The 19,374-nt window shown below is 37.7% G+C and overlaps 3 protein-coding genes and 2 pseudogenes across 4 annotated transcripts in view; 2 read left to right on the forward strand and 3 right to left on the reverse strand.

The window, feature by feature from the left end:
* The window catches only part of LOC126592402 (acyl-coenzyme A oxidase 4, peroxisomal-like), a 166,094-nt pseudogene extending 159,470 nt beyond the window's left edge, over nt 1–6,624 (forward strand).
* The window catches only part of LOC126592410 (PHD finger-like domain-containing protein 5A), a 32,422-nt gene extending 17,131 nt beyond the window's left edge, over nt 1–15,291 (reverse strand). The window contains exons 1-2 of one of the 2 annotated variants that reach the window (XM_050258103.1): nt 15,204–15,291; nt 11,839–12,185 (exon numbers count right to left, since the gene is read on the reverse strand). In XM_050258103.1, the coding sequence (XP_050114060.1) occupies nt 11,849–12,181 (333 nt within the window). In that variant the 5' untranslated portion in view covers nt 12,182–12,185; nt 15,204–15,291 and the 3' untranslated portion in view covers nt 11,839–11,848. Of the gene's footprint in view, nt 1–11,534; nt 12,186–15,203 lie in introns of those variants that run through there. The other variant, XM_050258104.1, reaches the window with a different exon arrangement.
* The window catches only part of LOC126592392 (probable LRR receptor-like serine/threonine-protein kinase At3g47570), a 33,070-nt gene extending 14,204 nt beyond the window's left edge, over nt 1–18,866 (reverse strand). The window contains exons 1-2 of the mRNA XM_050258078.1: nt 16,885–18,866; nt 16,406–16,686 (exon numbers count right to left, since the gene is read on the reverse strand). Of these exons, the coding sequence (XP_050114035.1) occupies nt 16,406–16,686; nt 16,885–18,220 (1,617 nt within the window). The 5' untranslated portion in view covers nt 18,221–18,866. The remainder of the gene's footprint in view (nt 1–16,405; nt 16,687–16,884) is intronic.
* On the forward strand, nt 2,463–7,282 carry LOC126592395 (acyl-coenzyme A oxidase 4, peroxisomal-like; annotated as a pseudogene).
* LOC126592400 (protein ZW2-like) lies at nt 8,184–9,758 on the reverse strand. Its single transcript, XM_050258090.1, has one exon. The coding sequence runs from the start codon at nt 9,169–9,171 to the stop codon at nt 8,242–8,244; it is 930 nt and encodes a 309-aa protein (XP_050114047.1). The 5' UTR covers nt 9,172–9,758; the 3' UTR covers nt 8,184–8,241.
* Nucleotides 18,867–19,374: the final 508 nt, after the last annotated feature.

Here is a 19,374-nt window from a genome sequence, read left to right on the forward strand (position 1 = left end):
TCCATCAAAGTGTTATTGTTGTAATAGCTTTGAGCTTTGTATAGAGAAGAAATTAATCACGATATTTCTTTCTCTATTTGTTTCTTTAGAGTGTGAGAGTTATTGGGTGTATTGGGTTATTTGGGTTGTGAGATTGCCAACACTTTGTAAACTCCCATTTGGTTGATAGTGGATTATTGGGTGAGCTCCTACTGCTCCGAGGACGTACTCCAGTTACACTGACTGTTGAGGAACCTCGTTAAAATCTTGGTGTCTTTAATATTTTGTTCTTGCATTTCATTTGATATATTTCCTGTGGGTTATCAAGAGTTGGTTCCAACGGGTTTGGTGCTATCTTAGCACAACACATCATTAACCACATGACCGTGCGCAATGCTAAGTAGATTGGTTTTCGATCAATTCACACACCGAAAACAGCATAAACAAAAAAGAAGAAAGAAGAAAGGAGGTGCATTTTAACTCACAATGTTCCAATGGCCAAAAGGCGCTGAATCGGGTCGAAAGCAAGAATGGACGCCGTGGATGGGATGCTATAGTGAATATGATTGCTTGGGAATACGATTTTACCTGAGAGTTGTTTATGGCTTTCTGCAAAAGCCGCTTGGCGAACATCGCGAATTCGAATTTGCAGCTGAAATCTTTGGCTTTCTGCAAAAGCAGCTGGATTGGACTAGCGGAGGAGACTTTCTATGTTTGTTTCAGTGATCATACCGATGACGTTCCTACTGTTAAGAGCTTTCGAATCAGTCAATGACAAAAATTGAAATTAAATGAAATAAATAAATAAAAAGGTGCTTAGCCGTTGTTTATCAGGGTTGTATCCTCTGCGGTCGCGATTATTTCACATTCGGTACGCAGTCGGCAATCCCTTCGTTGGAAGCGAAGGCAAAACGGAGTCGTTTTGGGCATGTTTGCTTGCATTTTGCATCATTTGGTTGACACACAGCCATTACAAATGGAGTAGATGAAAGTAGACATCACCAAAAGACGTCACGGAAAGCAAAAGAAAGCATTAGCAATATCTTTTTTTTTTTCTTTTCATACAAGCAATTTTTTCCGTTCAATTGTAATTTAATTTGATTTGCAAGAAAGCACTTGACTGCGTACAAGGAGCACATTTGTTTTACTCAAAGTGATTACGCTTATGTCTACAAAACAAAACTCGTCATGTATCAACAACTTATTCTTATTAGAGCAAATTATATAAAGAAAACCAAACTGAACCAAATTGGTTACATGGTTCGAATCACCAATTGATGGGTTATTGTGCCCACTTCTAGAGCTAACTTTGAAGTAGGGGTGGTAGTGGGTCGTGTCGAGATACTAATCATTTGGGACATTATTCGACTCCTAAAGAAGAAATCACTCCTTATTCCTACAATTATATTTTTAATATTTATAAATAAATAACTTTTAAAAGCAAGATATTTATTATTGACACTCTAAAAATTTAATTGTGCACTTTAAATTTTTTATTTAGAAAGATAAATACTCTTACGAAAAGTGCATAATTAAATTTTAATATGCCAATAATAGATCTCAAAAGGAAAATAAGAAGAAAAAGTTTATATGCACATTCAAAAAAGTTTTTTTAGCTAAAATTGTCTTTGAGACTGGATAACTTCTCATTTTGGTATTTGAGATTTGAAATCGATAAAAGTAGTCCCTCAGTTTGTCCACCATCAATCATTTTGGTCATTTTGTAAAAATTCTGTTAAATAAGGACTAAAATTACAAAAATACTCTCAAGTTAATAAACAATGGGCCAAAATGATTTGACAAGAATTGATGGTATTTTTATCATGTTATCCTTATTTAATGCAGATTTTTCATGGAATGAACAAAATGATTGATGGTGGACAATCTCAGGGACTACTTATATCGATTTCAAATCTCAAGAACCAAAGTAAAGATGTGTGTCAATCTTAGAAACCATTTAGATAAATAAATAAAAAAACCATTAAAAATGATTAGCAAGAATAGTACAGGCTCAATGGGTAAAAGGGAATATACTACAAGCCCCATTGACCTAACGGACCAAAAATAAGAAAACTAAAATGGACCGACAGTACCCGTCAATCAATTGCTTATGCTATTTCAGCAACAATACTATAATGACCAATTTCTCTGAAAAACAAATAAGGATAAAACTTCCATCCACTCATACAATGACGCATGATATAGCTAATACGGGAGCATAATGAAAAATAAGTAATGCGAGACTAAATTTTGTAAACTAAATTATTAAGGATGTGTGAGAAATAAAATGAGATATGGGATAACATACCTTTTTTTATTAGGGAGTTTTAACGAAAAGCCCACGATACTGTTCGTTATAACGAAAGACCACATTTTTACACTAAAAAGTCAAACTTGATACTATTCATTTTACCCTTTATTTTATCTTTATCATTATAAAAGTTTTCGAATCATTTTTATTAGTTTTTTTTTTATTATTATCTTTCGAACCTCGTAGCTATCTCGACCTCCCCAATTTTCCTCCTCACCACCATGACAGTTCCGCCAATTTTCCTCCTCACCACCATGACAGTTCCGCCGTATCAGGGTAAAATATTCAGCTATTTAATTAATTTTTATTGGGTTTTAGTTCAATTTTTTTAGTTTTTATTTTATGAATTTTTAACGATCAGAAATGATGGGTTGCACAATTCTATTTTTTTACAAATTACAGTCATATGGGATCTCTTAGAACTTGGAAAGATCACAACTTTGATGGAAATTATACTGAAATTTCGATTTTTTATTTTGTGGGTTAATTCTTGAGTTAGCATTTGGAATTAAGCTCTTGGTTTGAACTTGAAGCTTCTGGTTGTTGATTTGGGCATTCTGCAATTGTTATAAGCTGAGTATGTGGCTGTGATTTCTAATTTTCGACTCGGTTTAATGGTTGCTATTGTTTTGCTGATGTCCTGCAGATGATTTTAAGAATAATGAGAGGACGAATTACTTCAATTCCCCTGCATTGGATGTCTCAGTTGCTTTTCCGCAAGCAACGCCGGCTTCTACTTTTCCTCCCTGCAGTAAGAACATTAACCATCATTATATAATAGATATCGTATAGATAAACTTGTATGTGTGTCTATGGAGAAATTGTCTTTTGTAAAACAGTTCAGGATTTCCTCTTGTTATGTAACTTATGTGAATCCAGACTATCGATTCGAATTTTTCGGATTTGTGTATTCATCTTGTCTCACTTTTTGCATTCTGGTTTGTTTTTACTTTATTTCTTTGTGAATATTTAGTACATTGCTCGTGCACCTCTTTAGTTGTTGTGATTTTGATTTGTAATTTGAAGAAACGGGCAACTTCAGTAATTAACTTCCATAATCTTGTCTCTTGGCCTTAAAAATTTACAGCTTCGGATTATTACCAGATTGATGATCTATTGACAGCTGAGGAGCAGGCTATTAGGTTGAGAGTATGAGAGTGTATGGAGAAAGACGTTGCTCCAATTATGGCAGAGGTATCCCTTTTACTCTAACCATTTCTGCATTTCATATTAAGGCTAAAACAGTCCATATTTAATTATTTAATATACATTCAAAAACAAGGAGATTGATCTGCGAACTTGTTTTCTCAGTATTGGGAGAAGGCAGAGTTTCCATTTCAAATTATTCCAAAGCTTGGTGCTTTGCGCATTGCTGGTGGGACAATCAAGGTGCTTAATACATATCTTAATAAGTTTATCTTACATGGCCGGTCCCAAGCCCGGGTAAAGGAGGAGGGGGAGGGTGTCAGGTAGTCGACAGCCGGCACTCCACAGTCACGTCGAATCCTTATGAAAATGAATTCAGAACGAAATCGCGCTAAGACACAAAACCGAGCGCAATGGCGTTCTAGGATTCATATAGCCGACCCCACTTAGTGGGAAAAGGCTTTGTTGTTGTTGTTGTTGTTGTTGTTGTGGTTGGTAATTTCGCTTTTGGCCTTCTTTCTATCAGGGTTATGGGTGTCCTGGTCTTTCTATTACTGCAAATGCTTTTGCTACAGCTGAAATTGCTAGAGTTGATGCAAGCTGTTCCACTTTCTTCTTGGTTCATTCCTCAGCAGCAATGCTTACTATTGGTTAGAATTTGGATAATTTTATTTTTGACTTTTTGTTTTATAAATAACCAAACCTTCACTGAAAAAATGATGTTGTTGACAAGTCAAGACTTATAACTAGTGTTAACATTTCTGGACTGTCAAGAATAGCATTATGTGGGTCGGAGGCTCAAAAGCAGAAATATCTACCTTCTTTGTCTGAATTTAAGACTGTCGCCTGCTGGGTAAGATGCTCTTTTATGATATTTGTATCTAATAACTTTTTATGCTAATGTCAAGATACTCAAATCTGTTTATCTGCATGTTAAAGGGTTTGATTGAGCCTGACTATGGAAGTGATGCGAGTGCCTTGAGAGCAACAGCAACAAAGGTCAAGGATTTCAACCTTCTCATTTGCTTCTTTATTTCTGTTAAATGGTATTATCATGCTCTTTTGGTTTTTGGGTGTCATGGCTCCGATCATGCTATATCACGTATTCTTGTGTTGTTGGGATCATCAGGTGGAAGGAGGTTGGGTACTTGAAGGCCAAAAGCGATGGATAGGAAACAGTACATTTGCTGATGTCTTGATTATTTTTGCTAGGAATACAACAACAAATCAGATTAATGGGTATGTAAAAACATAAACATGCGAACAACCTCTCAATATGTGTTCGAAACTTGTTTGTTAAGCTTCAAAATTATTCAGAATTTATGATTATTTCTTTCTGATCATGTTTCTCCTTGCCTTGCCTCCAAATTGCTTTGGTGGTTAGATGCCTAGATGCATCCAAAATTTAGCATGATGGTTTTCCGTAGCAGCACTCTCATGTTGAATGCTTTTTTTTTTCTCCTTCTATTTCAGATTTATAGTAAAGAAGAATGCCCCTGGACTGACAGCTACAAAAATAGAAAATAAAATTGGTTTACGCATTGTTCAGAATGGAAAGGCTACCTGGTGTTAATTCTGTTCAGGATACTAACAAGGTAAGCTGCAAAACTGCATTATTGCAATTTGTTTAATCTTCTCCCTTTAGAGTAATTTAGGCATAAATTCTACTTCTTATTCGAGCTGATGTTTAATAAACAAGACATGTTTAAGCTTGACTAGAGATTCATCTTGGTTTTTGTAATGGCTCTTTTTCCCCTTTTGAGAGAGAAGACTTGATACTGTGATGACGTTATCCCAAAGTTATGACGACATTATCCCAAAGTTATAACTCTGAATCTTCTTTCTACAGAGCATGGAGCAAAAATTTTCATTCTGTTGCCCTATTATAAAACAGATGTGCTATGGTCTCTCATTTCTCACACATGTGAGAGTGACACGTATAATGCTGTCTTCATGAGTATTTATTGATTTGATGTTGCTTTAAACCACTGAATACAGGTTCTTGCTGTTTCGCGTGTCATGGTCGCCTGGCAACCTATTGGTTTTTGTATGGGGGTCTATGATATGTGTCACAGGTATAAAAACATGCCTAAGTGGCGCTCTCCCTCTCTCTCTCTCATCTTCCATTTACCGTAATTCAAGTTTCCTCTGTATTAAGTCTAAATTATAAGGATTTGAAAGGTATCTGAAGGAGAGGAAACAATTTGGAGCCCCTCTTGCAGCTTTCCAGATCAACCAAGAGAAACTTGTCCGTATGCTTGGTAATGTTCAAGCTATGGTTCTTATAGGCTGGCGCCTCTGCAAGATGTATGAGGCGGGTAAAATGACTCCAGGTCATGCTAGCATGGGGAAGGTAAGAAAAAATGACGTCCTGATGCATTTAGTTATCCTATTGCTTAAATATTCAAAATATTCAAAATACTAAATGGGTGCAATTTTCAGTCATGGATCACTCTGAGGGCAAGGGAAACGGTTGCTCTAGGGAGGGAATTACTTGGTGGCAATGGAATCTTATCTGATTTTCTTGTTGCAAAGGTAACTTCCTGCTTATCTGTGGATTTAAAATTTTATATTTAGAATCTTTAGATGAACTTTGAAGCTACGACTCGAAGGCAATGATAGGATTGATTTTAAATTTGCTGCGTCTTATTGACTTGTATACCTATTCCTCTGTCCTACCTTTGTCAGTAAATGATTAGGTAAAGTTTGCTATTGACTCTTTTAGCGTAGGAATCTGATTGCGTTGGATCTTAAACGTGCCATTGAGAGGCTGTTTCTTTTGCGAAGGTCGTTTGTTATATATGTACACCTTTTAGTTATTTCTGTCACCTTTTAAATGCATTCATTTTGAGGTCACCTTACAGGCTTTCGGTGATTTGGAACCCATCTACACATTTGAAGGCACGTATGACATCAACGCCTTGGTCACCGGTAGGGAAGTCACTGGCATTGCCAGCTTCAGGCCAGCTGCATCAACCCAGCGAAGCCGTCTGTAGTGTAACTTCTCTGAATCTCAACTCCCTCCGCAAGTTTCTTTCATTAATAACAAGGTTGTCTGATGTCAAAAGGGATGAAGTGAATTCATCCATTGACAACCAAAAGTAAGGACGCCTTATAAATCGTTGTTTTTAGACATTGTATCGGTATAGTTCTGAAAGACAAATAAATGATCCTAGCAGACCCCCAAATTATTCGCCAAAAAAGCGCCATACCTGGGCTTGTGCGCCCCCGGCATAATGTCCAAAGATTGCTAAAACTCGGTGGTTGGGTCGAAGGAAAGCTTGCCTAGGGCGTCTGTATTGACCAGATTATCATACCACAACAGAAGCAAAAGCAAAATTACCACCAAAAGCTGTTGGGTTTTGTAGGATAAGATTTTAACGGGCTGCTAAATGTCATAAGTAGTTACATCTTTGACTGTAACCTTCCAAAATGTCGTCTTCTCCCCCTCAAGGCCAAGGGAGCCGTTACACACCCATGAGTTTCGAAGACATTTTTAATCAACAATTGTCGTTCATAAGATAAAATGTTGCTCTTAAGTGCTTGGAGTTTGGTCAAATTGGCCTCCAAGTGGGAGAAAAGTTTGACTAGAAGTGTCTAATCAAGTTTTGTTCTCTTGATCATCCAGGAACCTTTCCTTAAGCGATTGGAATTTGATCTAATTGGACTCCAAGCGGAGGAAAAGTACGAGTAGAAGTCTAGTCGAGTCTCGTTCTATTAACTATACATTCCAAAGATCATACCTTTCTTAGTAATATTTCTAGTGAGTCTCATTCTATTGACCATACATTCCTAAGATCATACCCTTTAGTAATATTTTTGATGTCTAATCGAAACTTATAAAAAGATCGTACCCAGTGCACAAGGCTCCCGCTTTACGCAGGGTCTGGAAGAGGTGAATGTCGGCTAGCCTTACCCCCATTTATGGAAAACTTATAAAGTATCATTTTTCTTTGTAACTAAAACAAATTACATCATATTCACTGCGTTTCAAATTTAAATTTACTCTGTCCTAAGTTCAAAACTTTAGTTTATATCAATTATATTAAAAAACATTTTCATCATCCAAGCTCCATTGCGAAATGCAATCTTATTAAATATAACATAATGCACATCTCAAAATTACCATTACCATCCATAATCAAAATTATAGCCAAACCCACCATACATTTTCCTCCAAAATATAAAACTCAAATTAATCTCTCTTTAAACCCACCATACATTTTGTTTGAACCCATGTAACCTATTTCTATACCTAACTTACTCTTTTCACCCATATTGTTTTTTATTACAGAATTAATCTCTCTTTAAACCCAAATTTATTACCTAAACTACTATTTCAAACTCAATTCAAAATGTTAAATTATATTTATACCCATTCCCTTTATAAAATCACATCTCTAATTGAATTTTTTAGACACATAAAACTCTAAGCTTGAATTATCTAATCAAAAGTGTTGCAAAAAGTTTTGCGGCACAGACAAACAGTAAAAGTCTTTTGGTGTTTTGGGTGCATACAAACAGTAAAAGTCTTTTGGTGTTTTGAGTCGTACTTTATTAGAGGATTCAAAACTTCAAAATCGCAATTCATCAATAAAAAAATTTATTTTTCTCTACAAGAGTTATTAGGGTTTTAGCCGGGATGAACGATAAACAAGAAGTAATGATAGGATTTAATGGGTTTATTGATAAATTTAAATTTTATTATTAATTTTATTTTGTACTTAATAGTAATTATGCAATAAGGTAAAATAAATAATTAATAATTTAAATTTAAATTAGATGTCAAATAAAAATTCCCAATTCTACCACCTACTACTAATTGGATTCCAACCACCACCGCCTCCGCTCATTTCCCGCTGCTTCTCGGCGTCCCTCTCCAACCTCAAACTCCGAATCCTTAACTGAAACTGCATCACCGCCGTCAAAAACCTCACTGCCTGCCCCGAGCTTAGCAAATCCACCAGCTTCATCGCCATCGTCGTCCTCGGCAAGTTGGCATTCTCCACCACGGTCTCCAATGCCGACTTAAGGGACTTGATCACCGCGTCGTCCTCCACGATATCCCCGTGCCTGGCCCTCCCGTACCGCCGCACCGCATCCATGAACGGCGGCGCCGCCACGGTCTCGTGAATCTTGGCGAGCTTGTCGGTGAGCGCGCGCTCCTCGACCCGGGTCGCCTCCCTCGGCCGGGCCATCCTGACCCGCTGCTGGTCGCTCAAATCGGGCACCGACTCGGTCACGAGCCGGAATACGATACCCGGTTTGTACCCGGCAATCCAAAGCAGGCTCCTTTCGTAGGAAGTATACCACGTCGGCGAGAAAACCAGTAAAACATCCCGCTGTCCAAGTCGCGATTTCTCGTCGTAATACTGCTGGTAATGGAAGAGAACCCGAGACACCAAATCTCGGAGGTCTTCATCTCGGGCCTCGTCGATCGTCTGCTGGGCCGATAAGAGCTCATCGAGGAAGTGTTCTTGCTGGACTAGCCAGCCCTCGTAGAATGCCTCGAATGTGTTCGACGCATTGCCGCTGTGAGAGCCGTTTGTCATAACCAAAACAAAAACAGCAAAGCTTTCTGGGGTTTTAATGGCGACGAAAAACAGAGAGATGTGTGGGATTAAATAGGAGGTGGGATTCGAAGGGTGGGGGATTTCTTTTGGAATTTTGGTTTTTGATTTGCTTTGTGGGCAAGTAATGCTAATGGGTGAGGATACTTCGAGAGCAAGGTTCATGCATTTTGTTTTTTCAGAGAGAGAGAGAGGAAAACAGAGGAGGTGAGGGGGGATGTATATAACTGAAAGATCTCGGTGGGTTTTGTCTCGTAGTGAAGCCAGAGGAGTATGAAGTGTTCAAAGTGGTGGGAGAGGAAGGAGGAAAGGGGAAATTGAGGCTGCCCGGATGAAGGATCTTGGTGGGTTTTGTCTCGTAGGGCAACACGTCTCCAGGCTGCCAAGTGGAGGGATTGTGTGAAGCCAAGTCATCGTTTTTGGGTTTTGGGTGGTGGTGGTGGGGAGGTTAAACCCTCGGGGGAGGGATATCTTTCTAAATAGGCAATGTTTGCATTGGTGCAAGTGGGAAAGTTAAATGGCCAAGTACAAAAGAAGTGTGAAGGATGGATGCTTTGGTTGTCAGTTGTTGGTTTGGCTTGAACTGGACTATTTCGATGAGACGGAACTCTTTTTTCAGTTATACTTTAGGGTATGCGTACTTACTTTTCGGATGAGTTAATAAGGGATTATGCTACCTTTTTATTCCTTGCATTTTAGTAAACTCATGATGTCAGGAGTGAGAATTATACTTACTTACATTCTCGTTCTTGGTAAGTAAACAGACCACTATTGAGTTGGATAGCGGTTAACCATATTGTTCTTCCATACAATAGTATACAATTTACTTGAGGTAGCATTTCTATTGCATGAAAGACTCATCTAAAGAGGATAATCTATTCTAAGGGAGGGGGGCTAAAAGAACTTTTTGGATACAACATTATTCTGCATTTAAGTGGCTGGTTTAGGCCACACAATGGGTCAACCACTTACTAGATATTAAACTCAACACAAAAAATAATATGTTCTCGCTATTAATGTGAATCAAACCCAGGACCTTAAACTTACAAATGAAGATCAACACTGCTTCATCGTATCACTAGTTAGACTAACTTGAACTTGATCTCAATCTGTTTCCCATTCCTAGTCACTAAACTAGTCACTAGCATGTGTGATGATGGGAGAAAATAATAAAGTGGGGTGCAGCTCCAAGCGATTGCTGATTGCAGTGAAGTTGAAGGGTAGGTGACAAATTTGCCTTGACTTTAAGTGATGGGAGAATTTGCTGCACTGCTTGAATTGAGAAAATTGGTTCATGACGTGTATCAATTGCTGCAAGTGATCATCTTTTAGGAGGAAAGGGTATCCTGGTGTTGCCCATTGGCATTTTTGACCAGCCAATGATGGTTGTGGTGGCTTCTATGTGGAGCAGAGATAAAAAAAAACTCGTTTAGAAGTGCTTTTCAAATAACTGAAAGCGTTTTTAGTGAAAATATTTTTGAAAACAGTTTTTAGTAAAAAAACAAGTAAACCCTAAAAAAGTACTTACCTACTTTTAGAACTAAAAAACATTGTGGTTTTTTAACCAAAATGGTTATTTGAGATTTAAAATTAATAAAAGTAATCCATGTGATTGTCAACCGGCAATTATTTTGATTTTTTGTGCAAAATCTCAGGGAAATTGAAAAAACCATTAGTTCAAGTGGAGAGGTTGATTTGACAAAAATACTCTCAATTTAATTAAGATTTTTCACGAAATAACCATAATGATTGACGATGAGCAATTTTATGGACCATTTCTATCGATTATAAATCATTGGGACCAAAGTGAGAAGTTATGTCAATTTCAGAAATCATTTTAACAAAAAACCAAACATTTTTTCTTAAAACGCTTTTAATTGTGTTAAAACGAATTTGTATCTTCTTCTGACCTCAACAACTCAACGTGTCTCAATTCTTTTATGCATGAAGTGGGAAATCCAATGAGGTTTGAACTTGTGTGGCGACCAACAATAAAACTATTTGTTGATTATTTATCCTCATTAGTAAATTTGTGTGCTTCTGTTTGTCGTACACGTCATAATGATTCGTTGAAATATACATTTAACAACTCTAATGTACTAAAAATGTATTATACTCATACGTACATATTGAAATACATGTTTTCCAATAATCTCGCTCACGCAAATGATCTATGTTCTTAAGAAGAGAAATGAATAATATTTTTGTAAATTCACACTTATATGACTCTTCACATTCCATAGAGCTTGATCGAAATCTGAATGGCCGGATCATCTAACAAAGGTGTTCATTTGTAGACCATAAGTTTTGAATCGCATAGTAATGGGATCTGTTCTTTTGACTACCCTAATCTCAGGGGAACACTACCTAGCCAAAATTAATAAGCGGGGGTGTATTCAATTGAGATTTTGAAAGATTTTAAAGAGTAGCATCGACTTACTGAGCAATCTTTAGCATGGAGTCCCCAATTCATACATCCATTTCACAATTTCAGTAGAAGATAAAAAGGAAATGCCGAGTTCATCTACTGAATCTTAAATCACATATGAAATTGGATTAACAAAGCTCCAAGAACACCGAGGAGTTCAAACATCCATAGATGCATGCCACATACAAAGATTACGAGTTAGAATTATGGAAGTCATTAACTCCTTAATTAGACTAGCCACATAATGAGAGTAGGTTGGAAACACATCGAACGAGAAAGTACAACAGTCAAACATACAAGCAGTAACAAGCAAGTTTCCTAAGAAAAATACCTGATTGTAATATTGGCTAAGCCTCAATGATGAACAAAACAAAATGATTTCCCGAAGCTAAGCAAAACATGACCTGCTAATTATCATCTTTTCTTGAAACCATACTTTTTCCGTTCATAGAACAGATCTGTTTTGGCACTTCCCAGATTCACAATTTTCGGGCAGCCATCTCTATCTTTCTCCTGCTGAGTACACTCTTTGCAGTAATAAGCATCAGAAATTCCAACCCCACCACAAATAACACACCTTCCCTGGAAAGATCCATAGTTGCACTCATCGCAAACCCGAACAAGCGTGCAAGGGCGCACATAAGAGTCACAAATTACACACTTACCGTCGCACTTTTCACACAACCTTCCAATAGCTATTCCAGGTTGCTTCCGACACATAATCAAGTCAGGATGATGCTTCGCCATGTTCCTGCAACAACAGGGTAAAATAAGCTTCTGTCCAGCGGATCAAATAGGGCCAAATCACAGTAGAAACAGAATCCAAATGATAAAAACTCTATCCCCAAATTAACTAGAATCCTAGCCTAGCTGGCTGGCAGCCGACTTAGCTTTCAAGTGCCCCTCAGATGCTCCTGCATCAATTGTTAACGCTAATGCACATTCAAAAGTTTCGACACTCAACCAATTTGCAAATCTGCATACTTTTTAACAATTTCATGCCAAATTGTAGGATGTTTATATTCACAAATCATGCAACTAATCGATCAACTACGAATATTTGCAAACTCTTTTACAACTATGCACAAAAATAATAAAACCCAAAAAATCCAATACCCAAAAAACCCCATAACTCCAATACCCAAAAAACCCAAAAAATCCAAAATTTTTAATTTCTAATTACTCTGTCAACTTCTGGGTGCTTGCGTGACACACCCCGTCCCGAAGGAGGGCATGCTGGCCGTCACGTGAGAGTGACGTAACCATTTGCACAGTACGGAAGCTTTAAGATACCATTTATAAGTTGATACACCCGAAGGTGAGTCCTAATTTGATCCATTCTGTCAGAACCCCGCTGAATTCCTCGTAGCCACCACACCTCAGCTATTCTTTAACCTGGAGGGGCGCAAAACCAAAATTGAGTGGGTCAGTAAAACAAATTCTTTTCAAATCCAACTTTTCTCAAAACATTGTAACCCCTCTCCGTAAAACTTGTATACTTTCCCAGAAATGTAAAATATAAATATACATATATAATCTCAAAACTTCAATTCATTAACTCAACATTGTTCAATACAAATATGCCATGCCATGTCGGAATTCAACAGTTAAGTATGAATGCATCAACAATAATTATATCAGGTGCAAGAAGTAATCAACCGGAGGCCCTCTAATGGCCCTGTACGGTTGAACCTAGAGCTCAAAATCTATCACTCTCACTCTGCCGGAGTCACCTCTGTGACCTGTCCGGCCTTCTGCACACAAGTTACGCTCTAGTGCTTTCTCATCAATCATCTGTGCACATAATCTAAGGTCACCCACCAGTCGAAATCTCACTAACACTCTACGACTGGCCCGTCGCACCCACTCCGCGTGGACTGTGCGACCAGCATCTACTTGGATCCAAGGCGAGCGTGCGATGCGGTGAATACTATAAGCACTAAACCATGGTGCAGGATTTGAGCTCAATATATATCAACATCATCATAACAGTAATTAAATACTCACCTGATACTCACCTGTGCGTCTGCCGCACCATTCATTCATATGCATCATATCTCAATTCATACTTTTCATATCATTTCATGCATGGCAATTCGATTCACATTTCTATATACTTTTCATATACTTTTATGCATGGCATCTCAATTCACATTTCAATATACTTTTCATATAATTTTATACATTGCATTTAAAGCATACTTTCATTAAATTTCAATTTCTGGGAAAACGTCAAGTATATATATATACGGAAAACAAAACTGCCCACTCACCTGGAGTTCGCCCTACAACTCCCTAGCACAATACGCCAAGGCGTCATGACGATCGCCACCTAGAACAGTAATCAAATCCAACCTCAGAATTCATATCGATAGAATATATAACTTATATAAAATACGTCACTACGTAGATCGATCCGGAAGATCTGCCACTCAGATTTTAAATCCATAACTTCCAGAGGTCCACAATATATCTCTAGGATAACATCCTAAAATTTCATTACCATCCAACGGTCGGATCATCAATTCACATTTTCACCTAATGCAAAAACTATAAAACGTTATTCGAACACCTAACCAACAATCCTTAATAAATTTCTCATACGGTGCTCAATTTGGGTATATGAATATACCACAGTGATCTACTCGACGTCACGGACGTCGACATATTTTTAAAATAATTTTTTACTGTAGCACGCGCCCCCACGCGCCAAGGAAGGCAAGGGTCCACGCGCGCCCACGCGCACCTTCTTCCTCGCGAGTTCGCCGGACTGGTTTTTCTCCGGTGGCCGGATTCTGGGCATTTTTCAAATGCCTTGTTCTCCTTCGTTTTTCACCCATTTTCTTCGTATAATATATCAAATTGAAGCCCCAAACATGTAGAATCACAATACACTACTTTAAGGCTCTAAAAATCAAGAAATCTCACCGGAAAATTCCCAAGAAATTCGGCCAAAATGGAACCACGTGATCCCGACGTCCAAATCCTTCAAACGAAGTACTCCGAGCTTCCTTGGGACTTTCTAAAGCTCGCTGTGATCTTGTTTTAGCCTAAAACGTAACCATTTAAAAGATCATGAACAGTACATAAACACGGGACCTTAAAAACTAGGGTTTCCGAAGTAGAACTTACCTGAAATGGATACCATCGTGCTCGTGAAGTCTTCAGGGTTCCAATGGTGGTCTTAGATTCGTCGTTGGTATAGATTTAGGGTGGTTTTGTGGTGGTCCGTGTGAGTTCGAAGGAGAGGGAGAGAGAACTGAGAGTTTCGTGAGGGAGGAGAGAGAGAGAGACAATGTTACGGGTTATGGGGAGGGTTTTGAGGTGTGGGGATCCCACGTGTCCAACCCAATCCCAATTTCATAAATTCCAACATAAAAATCCAAACTTAAGCCTAGCTTAAGTTCCTAAAACCAAATAACTTAGGAACTTTAAGTAAAACCAATTGTTAAATTTTCGCCCCTTAGTCCCGTTTAAGGGCATTTTCATCTTTTCACGTCCTCGGAATTAAAATTCCAGGACGGGCTGTGACATTGCGATGTTTGCCTAATTCCCATAACAGAAAAAAAATTGTGAGAATTAAACATGCTGTGTAAATAGATGAAACGATTAATAAATTGAACAGAACAGGAACCCTAAAACAGGTAATCAAATGCGCATTCAACTAGAAATTTGAATTTTAGATGGAAATAATCAAAATACAGCAGCAGTTTTCTACATATGCGAAAACTAGAGAGGAAGAACGAGAAGCGAAAAGAGCAAAGCTTACCGAAGATAGCTGGAGAGGACTCGGATGAAGGGATGCTACTCTAAGAGGAGATTGGCCCGATTGGGGGAGTTGGGCTCGGCTGGCTGACTGAGAGAGAATCGGATAGGGGTGATTGTTTTTTATTTTTATTTTATTTTATTTTTTTGTACCTTTTAAGTTTCAATTAAAAATTGTCGCTTAATATTATTACCTAATAATATTCTTCATAAACTGTAAGTTGAGAGGTTTTAAGTTTGACTTTCGCTAAAAACGAATTTGAACTATATTATTACTAGTCTAAGGTGAGGCTTAGCCCACTTTTCCATCGATAATATTGTTTGTTTAAAAAAAAATTCATACAACAAAATTTGTTTTTCTTATTTATCAATTTTATGTTGTAAATGGGAATGATCTGATATAATATATTAAATTTATTTGCGGAAAATATAAAAGAATGGAATAATCGGTTTTTGAGTCATACTAGCTTATTCATTTGCCTATAAAATCAACTAAATCAAATGTTTTAGAGAGAACACGAAACAAAATAGAAATTCATGAAAGTGATATCAAGGCTAGAGAGAAGAAAAAAAGTGAGAATTATCTTTATACTCCGATTTTTTGAAACAACGATAGTCTAAAAACTAAATCTGTAGTATTAGTTTCTAGTTAAATCTTAACTGTATCTACAAGGCTTATTCGCATATCCTTTTGCACATTGTACGGGACGAATAGAGTATGGAAGACAACATATTTATTTATACATGCCTTGAAGCAAATCTTTCATCATCTGTCACAACCATAACGCACATCCTACAATATATATATATATATATATATGAAACTGAAATGTTATAAACTGCTTAAGCATTAAGTTTATTAGATTCTAAACAAGATTGACATAACCAAGACAATTATAAATAGCTCCACACAAATAAGAATTTGAAAGTTGCAAGTCATACAAATGAAAACTTTTTCCGTAGAAAACAATTGCTAACATAAAAAGGCAAGGTTCAAAGTGATGACAAGAAAAGTAGAGAAAAACAAGAAAAGAAAAACCACAAGCAGCATATATTTGTCCTTCTTTAGCCTTCTTGAACTTTGAGGTACGAGTCCCTAATTGCACTCATTTTTCCGACAACCATATTCAGACGCATTTGTTCCCTTGGTGATACTGCACAGCAGGAGAGTCCTATCTACATCACAGCCAACAAGCATTCCTTTACCTTTTTTGCTTTCACCACTCCGTGATTGTTACGTCTTGGCAGCACAGTGCTTTCATATCTGTCATCGTTAACACCACCATCAGCTTCTAGGTTGAGGAGCAATGAAGGGTCAACAACATCCATGACATGGTCATGCAAAGCCATGGCTGCGAATTTGTAAATGCTTAGACCTTCGATGAACAAGTCATTAATAGGTGTTTTTCTTGTGAACATTTCTAGCAAGAGTATCTCGTAGCTGTAAACATCTCCCAGTATGGAAACTTGGCCTCCCATGCCGTACTCTACCCTGACATACATATAGATAATAAGATGTCATATGCAATTGACTATTAGAATTGATATCTTATTTCAGATTAATGTTAATTGTTTCTAGGAAAAAAGTCAATGGTATATCTTTAATAAATAGAATTTAATTTGGTTTTTAGTAATAAGTTAATAAGAACCGAAAAAAAAGAAATTAGAATGATGGAATCTCATACCTAGAGGAATGTAACCTACAGAACCCTTTAGTTGCGATGACATTGTTTGATTGAGGGATGGATCATTTGATGCTTCCATGAGGAACCTTGCTAAACCAAAGTCCCCAACACGGGCTACCATGTCTTCATCAAGAAGGACATTGCTCGGCTTTAGATCACAATGAACAATGGACGTTTCACAATGGTTGTGGAGATAGTCTAACGCAGAAGCAACATCAATGGCTATGTTCAATCTTTGCATAAAATTCAATCTCTTACTTGGAGATTGCTCCTCATCTCTAGGATGCAACCATGAGTCAAGATTTCCATTTGGCATGAACTCGAAGACTAGACTTTTGAAGTCTGTACCATGATTATCAATGCTTGAGCATGCAGTTATGATCTTGACAAGATTTCGATGCCTGACACTTCTTAAAGCTTTGCATTCATCATTGAAACTCTTGGACGCTCCTTGTTGTTGAAGGTTTAATACCTTAACAGCAACTACCGTTCCATCGCTAGGAATTACCCCTTTATAAACAGAACTAAAACTTCCTGAACCAATCAAATTATCTACAGAGAAACCGTTAGTCGATTCAACAAGTTGTGAGTACGAAACACCTAATTTCCAATCCTTATAAGAACGTGAAGTTACAAGTCCACCTCTTGATTTTTTCAGCATTGAACGAGCACCAAAGAAGCATGATAGAGCAATTATGAATGCAAGTGCACAAGATATAGGGATGACCACTTTTGGGGAAAGTAGTCCTCGAGATGAATGGTGTTTATTTTTGGGGCATGTAGGTAGATGTAATTGTGGGATGCCACCACAGAGCCTATGATTTCCAAGAACTGAGGCACCTTTGACATTTGAAAAAATTCCTGCTTTAGGCAACTCACCTTCAAAATCATTATACCAAAGATTGAGATACTTAAGTGCTCCAAGTTTGCCTATGACTTCAGGAATCTGCTCGGATAAGTTGTTGCTTGAAATGTCAAGTTCTTCCAAGCCCTTTAAATCTTTAAGAGACTGAGGAATTGTTCCTTCAAATTTGTTATCGTCTAAGAAGAGGCCTTCCAAACTAGTACAACTGCTGAGGGTGCTGGGGATTTCACCTGATAACTTGTTGTTTGATACATTTAGCAGTGTGAGATGCACCAGATCACCCACTTTACTTGGCAGTGAACCAGTCAAATAATTGTCAGACAGGTCTAAACCAATTGAAAGGGTTGAAAGCTCCATAAGCTTTTGAGGTATGTTGCCCGTTAGATTGTTATTATAAAGTGTAAGTACTAACAGGTTCTGGCAGTTTCCAAGACTTGGAGGTATACCTCCCTCAAAACTGTTTATGTGCATGTAAAGCTCTATCAATGAATCATATTACCCAGGGAAGATGGAATTGGCCCGGAAAATTTGTTATCATACAAATACAGTTTCCCTATCTTCTCAAGCTTCCTAATTTATTCAGGGACAACACCCGCCAAATAGTTTTCACTTACATCTAGATTGATAAGGTTTATAAGATTTCCAATGCCGTTTGGGAGGCTTCCATGTAACAAATTACCCGCCAGAAAAAGAATTTGCAGTTAGGTCGAAAGGTTGGATATGGATCTCGGGATTTCTCCCCCAAAACGATTATAGCTAAGACCCAGGTGTTGAAGACTAGTACAATTAGTCAAGAAATTGAGAAAACTCAAATCACCAAGTTTTCCATTTCCCAGTCGATTGTCTATAAAGTTTAGCACAGTTAAGCTTCGCAAGCTTCCGAGACTTTCTCCAGGGACAGTCTCCGTGAAATCATTTCCACCAAAATCAATCCTCTGAAGTCTGGAAACATTTGACAATGATACAGGAATATTTCCTGTGAAATTGTTGATACTACAGTAAAATTCTACGAGATTAGGAAGCAAGATGCCGAGATTTGATAGTAGCTCTCCATGTAGTTGGTTTCCAGTAACACTGAAAATGTATATGGAAGAAATATTATAAATTGAAGAAGGGAGCATACCAGACAAATTATTCTGCCCAACTGAGAATGTCTTCAAGGTTGTTATATGCCCGAGCTCATTTGGTATGCTTCCTTGAACATTGTTGCGGCCAAGTCTAAGACTCCTCAAAGAAGAAAAGTTTCCTATCTAAGCTGGGATGGTTCCACTGAGATTATTAAGTGCAAGATGTAGAACAGTTAAACTCAACCACGAACTGAGTTGGTGTGGAATCGACCCAATAATCTTATTGGAATTAAGATAAAAAACTCTTAGTTGTGTACAGTGGGACATATTAGTCGGAATTTTCCCGCCTAAAGAATTGGAAGACAGGTTGAGACTTTCCAGGGCATGCAGACGACCCAGTTTTTGAGGAATTTCACCATGAAATTTGTTGCTTCCCAAGCTTATTTCAATTAGACGAGTAAGATTCCCAATGGAAGGTGGAATGGAGCCTACCAATTGTTTATCTCCCAGGTCCAGAATCAAGATTCTTTGGGTGGCACGGTGGCATGTAATGCCTAC

This window comes from Malus sylvestris, chromosome 12 (assembly GCF_916048215.2).
Source record: "Malus sylvestris chromosome 12, drMalSylv7.2, whole genome shotgun sequence".
NCBI classification, from domain to species: domain Eukaryota; kingdom Viridiplantae; phylum Streptophyta; class Magnoliopsida; order Rosales; family Rosaceae; genus Malus; species Malus sylvestris.

Coding starts and splice junctions, on each gene's coding strand:
- LOC126592400 (XM_050258090.1), bottom strand. CDS start 9,171: ATGAACCTTGCTCTCGAAGTATCCTCACCCATTAGCATTACTTGCCCA.